We start from the raw sequence: 8446 nt of genomic DNA on the forward strand, positions 1-8446 counted from the left end.
TAATCTAATCAAATCAAGTCAATTCCAGGCAGTGCAGCATCGGAGGAGAAAGACAGATGGAGACCTTTGGTCTGCCTTGCCACACAGGCCTGGTGGGGAACGACGCCGACAGATCTGCCCTCTACTCCACAGCAGGACAGACACATTGAACCCTACCATCACGCAGGGCAGCAGGGAAGGAGGAAGACAGATCTGCAGACTGCCATGCCACCCACATTCCTGCCATCATGATATAGGGACACATGGTGTCACTCAGGGCCCCGCCAGTCACATGCCCAGCCTGCAGCAGGAGCCACCACAATGTGCATTATGTGGTCAGATGGGAGGGAAAGAGAAGTGGAGCAGCGTGAGTATCATGAAGAGAGACGGAACTGGAGACTCGAGGGTAAAGAGAAACAGCCTGCTGTGAGTGTCTAGCCCTGTCACCTGGAGCCATGGCGAGGTCCCAGCCCGAGCTGCCACTGAGGGCCTGTAGCTCTGCACTGTCAGGAGTCAGTGGCTCATTAGAGAACATGGGATGTCCCTGTTCTGGGCAGCTACCAGGAAATATGTAAATACCCAAGGGCTGAGCAGAACTACCTCACCGCTCATTGGCTGGAGCACTCTGGAGAGCTGGCCCCACCTCTTACTGGTGGCAACACTTGGGAGAGTGTGCGTCATCCAGGCAGCACAAAGGGGCTGGTAGGGGTGGGGGTATCTGCCAGTGAGGTGGTGTAGGTACTGTAGGTATGGGGTGGGGTGTGTGTGTGACATCCTCTGCCACTTCACCCCACCTCCACCCCGCCCTGCCACCTGAGGCAGTCTGGAGAGCTGGCCCTGTCCCCTCACTGGCTGTAGCACCTGGGAGAGCAGGCCCTGCTCTTCACCTGAGCTAACCAGTGAACCTGGCCCTGATGCCAAAGGCTGAGATGAGCCAGCCCTGAGGATGTGAGAGCGGGAGAGCTGGCCCAGCCCCCACAAAGGCTGCAGCACTTGGGTAAGTGGGCTCCACACCTTGCCTGGGCAGCACAGTGGAGCTGGCTCTGGAGGCATGGGTGTGGGTGAGCTGTCCCAAGGGCAGGAGAGCGGGAGAGCTGACCCTGCCTCCTGCCGATGGCGGTATTGGGTGGTCTAGTCTGAATGGTGCTGGAGAATTTGCCCTGATGATTTGGATAAGGAAGAGCTGACCAGCTCATCTACTACCCAGCGCAGATCCAGCACTCTGAATTGGCCCACCCCAAAATCTACATCATCTGTGAACATTTGGGATGTGTGAAAGGGCTAGTCCTGCTGACCCAGAGCTGCAGGATCTCCAAGACACAGGGCAGCAAAGGGATAACTGGGAGGAAGCCTAGGGAGGATTCAATATCGATGGTGTCTCAGAAGCCAGAGTCTGAAACCAGACCAATGACTCACTGCAATGAACATTCGCCACAAGTGAAGATGTATGGACACAGGGAAAGACTGTGAGACACACTGTGACACACTACAGCTTCCATGATGAGATGGTTTCTATGCCTTTTGTTTATTCATGTGCTTCTTATTTTGAGGGGGAGGTTGCAAGGGTGAAGGGTGAACATGGGGGCACAGGGAGATGGGTAGGACTGGGGTGCATGATGCTAAACTAACAAAGATTCATTAAAGAGTTAAAAATAACAAAGGCTAAGCCTGTATCATTCCTTTCCTCATTGCTGTGGAAAGTATCTGACAAGAAGCAGCTTAAGAGAGAGGAAAGGTTTACCTCAGCTCAGTTCTACGTAGGTCCATCACCATGAGGAAGAACAGAAGCAGGAACGTGAGGCAGGATCTAACCACATCCACGGTGGGGAGTGAGGGGGATGATTGATGGGGCTCAGCTCACTTTCTCCTTTCTATGTTGTCTGAGGCCTCCCAGTCCATCCATTCATCCATCTGTTCATCTATATACCTGTCCATCCAGCCACCAGCCACCCATTCATGCATCATGCAGCCAGCCACCAGCCACCCATGCATCACCCACCCAGCCACCCACCCACCCATGCATCACCCACCCAGCCACCAGCCACCCATTCATGCATCATGCAGCCAGCCACCAGCCACCCATGCATCACCCACCCAGCCACCAGCCACCCATGCATCACCCACCCAGCCACCTACCCACCCATGCATCATGCAGCCAGCCAATCATCAGTCCAGTCTTGCAGTGAGTCAGGTGCCATCTTGGACACATCTGGGACACAATTAAGGGTGAAAGAGACAAGGCCTCCCTTGTAGACTTTGATTTGGAGGTCAGATATCAACAGACTGCTGAACTGCGTCCCAAGGCTCTACTTATGGCATCCCTTGAGACTACAATAGGGTTGGCCTTATTGGTGTCATCATTAACGTCCTCAGGTCTGTACCGACCATGCCCCAGCCAGGGTCAGAATGTGCTTGGTTTCTCTACAACTTGCTCAATAGGAAGTGGACATGAGGCCATGCACCACTGCCCAGGGCATGGGGAAGGTCCACCATCAGAGGGATCGTAAACTCTTCCACTCCCGCAATCCCTGGGCCACCCTCCCAAGCAGCAGAGTGTTTCTAGGAGGGTAAAGTTAAGTCTGGAGGCTGGCCTGTCTCTGCTGGTTGACTTCTATGAAGGCTGACAGCTGTGGAGTCAGCCCATCGGAGGGCTTTGGCCCATGACCTACTCTGCCTGTTTCTTGTGGCTGAGATGGGCTTAGGCATGGGTAAGACAAGTGGTGGCCCACTGCTGTGGACCAGGTGACGTGAACTTTGTGCTGACCTCTTGCACACTTGGAGCTGGGATGCTTAGGTTCCGAACCCACTGCTTTGTGCTTCGCTATTTTTGAATGGCCCCCCTAGAACGAGGGTCAGGCCTCCACATCACACAGAAGGAAGCCATGCCCTGTCAAGGCTTCTCCTGCCTGCTCTGGGGCTCTGAGTGTTCCTGTCTGCCACACGGGACCCAGGGCTGCACAGTCCACCATGTCCAGTCAGAGCTCTGCTAGATACAGGGGTGACTCGTGATCTCGCACAGGGGAGGAGTGGAGTCTTGTACAGATTGAAAAGCCAGTTTGGGGCTGCTCAGGGGATGACCGTCATGGTCCTGCCGGGCTGGAGGCTCTTGCCTCTTACACACCCCATGATCACAGTAGTCACGTTCCAGAGTCACACTGGGTGTTTATTTATGTTGAGAGCAATGGCAGGCTGAGGCTTTACTGGCAGGAACTGTTTCCTTCTTCAGCAGACTTTTGGATCCAGTAACCAGTCTAGTGGGGAGGGGACAGACAGTATTGGGATGGTGGAGAAAAGAGGATCAGGGGACTGACTTAGGAGGGACAACAGGCAGGCAGACGGGAAGCTGGGCAGGGAGATGAGACCAGAAATGACTCCAGGGAGGGGTTAGGAGACGTGCCCCACTCTGTGACCAGTCCAGGCTCCTCCAAAAGTCCTTGCTTACCACTGCCTTTCCCCACAGAATTTAGACTTGTGGTAGATCACGGTGGCATGGTACCATGAGTACTAAGGTTAGTGAAAATATGCACGTGACCCAGATGTGGTGGCACAGGCCGGAAATACCCTCACCCAGGAGGTAAAACAGAATCATGGATTCCAGACCAGCCTGGACTATGCAACAAGACCCTATCTGTGAGGTGATGGTACATGTGTGAGCAAGCGTGTGCAAGCATGTGCCTGTCTGCATGCTTGTGGGTACACGCTTGGGTGTTCCAATGTGGCTGAGCAGATATGTGCCAGAGGTGGCATGATGGGAAATGGGCTGGCCTGGGTGGCGACTGGGAAGAGGCCCTGACTCCAGCCATGAGAGGCCGAAGACGAGGCTCAGCCTGAGGCCTCTGGGCCTTCAGTCCTCCCAGACTTCCCTACTCAGAATATGCTGTCCCTGTTCAAGGACTTCCATGGATGGACTCCAGTGTCCTGCAAACAGGAAACCAGAGTAGAGAGGACAGAACAGGAGAATCTGTGTGGGGAGGAGGCAGCCTGTGACAAAGACATGGGGTTGGGACAAAATGGTCTAGGACTCAGATAGGACCATGAGCCATGGGCACCTCCCTTCTGGCTCAGGCTAAACTGTGAACAAGCACTTGGTTCAGACGGTCTGGGACTGTAAGGCCTACACATGTCCCCTGAGGACCCACAGGACCTGGAGAGTGTCTAAGGACTTGTGATGGCCAGGGGAGGTGCCACCATTGTCTAGGGTCTCCAGACCCCATCACCCTCTGCATACAAACCCATTACCAGTTAAATCAGGGAAGAGAAGGTTGTTCTTTGTGAGGTTTTGGGTCTTGGTCAGGCAGATGAACCTGTCTATTGTCTTATGAGTTATCTTCCAGTCTCTACCTGTGGCCAGAGGACAGCACAGCTCTCAGTACTTGGTGGTGGTGAGGTATTTGTCCCCAAGCTGTCCCACACCCAGGAAGCACGTGCCCTTGAGGACAGTCATGCACAGGGCCCAGGGAAGCAGGGGCTCACCCAGAAGGCTGACCCTGGTGATGTTCTGGTTGCTTGCCTGTCTGAGGGACAGCACCAGGGCGAACTTGACGTAGTCTGTCTCTATGACCTGTATGTTTTCTTTGTCTGCCCCAGGCCCTGACCCTGGGGGACACACATGTCAGGTTCCCAAGGCAGTCGTATCCCTCCCACCCCTGTCTCTCTTACCTCTGTTGTCCCTGGTGAATTGCCCAGGCTTGTTTGTTGGGATCAGGGTATAGGACCAAGTGCTGCAATGCTTGCCCCTGTGGGAAGGATAGGCAGGAATAGAAACAGAGGTGGGGCAGAGGTCTAGGAAGCCAGCCAGGCCCATCCTGGTAGACTACCAAAAGAAAAAAAGAAAAAAGAAAAATCAGCCGTTCATTTGGAGGGATCTGCATCCCAGAAGAATGGAAAAGACTGGAGCCCCTCCCCAACCCTGCTGTTGCCCCGGCCTCAGTTCTAGGATCTTTCAGCTACTGTGTGCTCTTCCTAGAAGTCTGTCCCAGTGCCACAAGAGTGACTCCTGCTCAACCCATACACAGGTCCTCAAGTGTATAGGGACTTGCCATGTTAAAAAGAAAGTGTTTCTGGGTATCAGCCGCTAGCCCCCTCTGGCACCCGAGCCAACAAACTCCAGAAGAGCCAAGGACAGACTTCAAAGTGGAGATGTCTGCCACAGGAACAAGAACCTGCCCAGGAGATCGAGGTAGGACAGGCAGAGCCAAGACAGAGACTGAGAAGGGTCCCTGGCTCCGCAAGGGTCTCCACAAGAGTCACGCTGGCCACAGGAAGTCACCAGATGCCTTGCAATGGCCATGAAGCAGGCTGTGCTAGACATGGCCTCCAGATGTGGTTCCTCAACCCACAGTGTGGCCAGGCCATGCAAGGCTCCCAGAACACAGCCCCAAGTCCCTGACTGCTTGCACGACAGACACCCCACTCACCGAGTCATGGAGTTGGTCACCTGAAACTCACTGTTGTCTCTCAGCTTGAACAGCGTGATAAAGGAATGCAGCAAAGGCCGGTGCTCTCTCTTGTAGGTGTTGTCTGCCAGACCGAGGACAAACCACTCCCCCTGAAACTGCATGGCTGGTGATGGGCACAGGCAGCCCCTGCCCACCCTGGCCTGGGCAGCCCATGGCCAGTCAGGACCCCTCTTCAGCAGGCAACTGCAGGCCAGGGCTGCATCAGTGCCACTGGCAGACCCTCAATCTGCCTTTGATGTGGCAGGCAGAGAGTGGCCTTGCTCAGGAGCCGGGTGGGATTCCCCAGTCTCTGCTTGTCTCCTTACACAGAGGAAGCGATCCGTGCAAATACAGAAAGTTACGGGGGTCCCAGGCCCTGTTCTGCTGAAGGTCATGGGCTCACTCTTAGTTCAGGTTCCGCCCTGGCCTCCCTGAGCAGTGCACACAGGCCTGCACGCTCCCTCCCTCCCTCCACAAGCTGGGACCCTAGTCAGTGCAACCTGTTCCTCTCCTTTGAAAGCCCTATACCTTGTTGCTTTGGAAGCTCGTCATCTGGGAAAAGCCTTGAGGCATGGTTGGGCTCTGACCCCCCAAAATTTGGGGCAGGGTGAGTATCAGCCACAGAGCCCACCAAGGTCCCATCCCAACAGCCACCAGACTCCAGAGGGACATAGCCTGACCGAGGTGTGGCTGCTGCGGAAGCTTGTTCCGAAACCTGTTTCTTTACAGCCTAAGTGGCAAGCGCCCTGAGGAGTATGGCAGACAGGTGGGTGTGGAAACAGGGCAGGGCTGACCCTCTTAGACCCCAAACACTTGCCAGGGTCTCTTGAGTCCCAGCCAAGGAAGAGAACGCCTACTAGGTCCAGCTGGGGCCATCTTGTGACTCCAAACACCTGTCCTAAGTGTGCTTCTAGGTGGGACAGAAACCCGCCCACGTCCACCTTATCTAGCTGTTGTGCCAAAGAACAACCTGTTCTAGGTGAGGATCATAACCCCAGTGTTCACAGCTTCTTATCCATGGATCTGGCCGCTAGCCCCCAGGCCACCCCCCCAGGCCATTCCATGCCCCCCTCCCCCACCATGTGCTAAAACCGGTGTGGGCTTAAGTACTGTCTGTCCACTCTCCGGAACACAGCGCTGGTCAGAGGGAAGGGAGGGGCCTCAGGAACACCAGGGCCCCCGTAAGTACTAGGGGGATTTCAAAGAGACCTCCCACGCAGATGGGAGGGGGTCTGGGGGAAGGACAATGTAGGAGTCTTTTTTTTTTCTTTTTTTTCTTTTTTTTTTCCGGAGCTGGGGACCGAACCCAGGGCCTTGCGGTTGCTAGGCAAGCGCTCTATCACTGAGCCAAATCCCCAACCCCCAATATAGGAGTCTTAAGAGAGCAGGAACAGTGGAGGCGGGACCTCATAAATCTCATTCTTTTTTTTTTTTTTTTTTGGTTCTTTTTTTTCGGAGCTGGGGACCGAACCCAGGGCCTTGCGCTTCCTAGGCAAGCGCTCTACCACTGAGCTAAATCTCCAACCCCATAAGTCTCATTCTTTAAGAGCAGGACCCTAGAGCTGGAGAGATGGTTCAGTGGTTAGGAGCACCGATTGCTCTTCCAGAGGCCCTGGTAACCACACATAATGGAATCTAATGCTCTCTTCTGGTGTATCTGAAGCTAGCAACAGTGTATTCACATAAAATAAATTAAAAAAAAAAAAAAAAAAAAAAAGCAGGCCCCTATAGGAGTAGGCTCCATGGGATGGTCCAATGGGGATGCTCTGTGGACGTGGCCTTCAGCGAATGGGGTCCTATAGTTTCCCAGGTGCTAATTGGAGCAGATTGTGGTAGAAACCCAACACCCGAGGCTGTGAGTGATTGGTGCTAAGCTCTTTCTGGTTACAGGGTGTAGATTCAAGAGAAAAGCTATGCAAACTTAATGTAGGTGATTCCTGCATAAACTTCCTAAAGGAGGTTCAGCGCCATCCCAGCCTGTTCCCTATGCTGTTTGTGCGCAGGGCAGAGAGGGCACTTAGAAGACTTGGAGACCCTGGGTTCGGTCCCCAGCTCCGAAAAAAAGAAAAAAGAAAAAAAAAAAAAAAGACTTGGAGAGCTGGACAGACCCAAGCGGGTCTGGCCCAAGCGGGCCCTGATGGACCAGGCTTTCCCAGGCCTGTTGAAACTTTGCAAAGGGGACTTGGCCTCAGGAGCTAAGCCCATGGTGACCCAGTGGCCTAAGCAGTGTCCTGGCTGTACTCTTTCCTAGGTCTTGGAAGCTGACTACTTATTGTACTCCATTTTCCTTCGAGCCTGTCCGGAACTGGAGGCGGGGCAGCTCCTCCCACTTTTAATGTGATTGGTGGTCTCCGTCCAGGGTTCTACCCTAGATTTACAGCAAGTAAACAATCCAACCATCTTAGGACAGAAAGAGATCTGGGGCCCCGTGTAGTGTCCTGAAGCTGACCGGACTTCATACAAGGCCAGGATTGTGAGGAGGGGTCATGCACGTGATGACAGAGATCACCACACAGAGTTCAGACAACCCACTCCACAACAGCCACCCTGGAAGCGGGGCCCTCCTTTCCTCCTTCCCTCTCCTATACTGTCTAGGACCCCTTCGTGGTGCTCCTCTTTTCTTCCTCCTACCTGCTCACTGCTGCCTCTGTCCTCAGCCACCTTCCTCTTTCGTTCCAATAGGGACAGGCAGAACAAAACACTTCTTCATTGTGCTCCATCTCCTCTCTCGGGAAGACTCACTCCCCTGTCCCAGAATTCTTCCCCAGGACACCGTCCTGAGTGGCAGGAGGCCCCTGAGAAGGCCTTCAGCCATCCTCATAGCCAGGGTGCTACCTGTACATGGAGCACCTGGGTGTACAAGAAGGACAGATGCCCTACTGCTTGGCCTCTTGAGAAGAGGCATAGCCCCTGAAGTCCAGGTAGGCAGAACAGGTCACCTACTCTGCAGCCCCTAAAGGTCAAGTCCTCTAATCCTGTGGTCTCAGGCAAGATATTGACCTCTACAGATTTTTTTTTCTTTTTTTTTT

General features: G+C 54.0%; 1 protein-coding gene across 2 annotated transcripts; it reads right to left on the reverse strand.

Annotated features, from left to right (window-relative positions):
* Positions 1–3124: 3124 nt before the first annotated feature.
* On the reverse strand, positions 3125–6105 carry Lcn12 (lipocalin 12). 2 transcript variants are annotated; one of them, NM_001395074.1, is made up of 6 exons: positions 5946–6105; positions 5397–5533; positions 4639–4715; positions 4453–4575; positions 4219–4320; positions 3125–3230 (listed from the first exon to the last, which is right to left on the reverse strand). In NM_001395074.1, the coding sequence occupies exons 1-6, from the start codon at positions 6057–6059 to the stop codon at positions 3202–3204; spliced, it is 582 nt and encodes a 193-aa protein (NP_001382003.1). In that variant the 5' UTR covers positions 6060–6105; the 3' UTR covers positions 3125–3201. The 2 variants fall into 2 exon arrangements, with proteins under 2 accessions (NP_001382003.1, NP_001121610.1); NM_001128138.1 differs by lacking the exon at positions 5946–6105 and having other exon boundaries at positions 3139–3230; positions 4197–4320; positions 5397–5727.
* Positions 6106–8446: the final 2341 nt, after the last annotated feature.

This window comes from Rattus norvegicus, chromosome 3 (genome assembly GCF_036323735.1).
Source record: "Rattus norvegicus strain BN/NHsdMcwi chromosome 3, GRCr8, whole genome shotgun sequence".
In the NCBI taxonomy this organism is placed as follows: domain Eukaryota; kingdom Metazoa; phylum Chordata; class Mammalia; order Rodentia; family Muridae; genus Rattus; species Rattus norvegicus.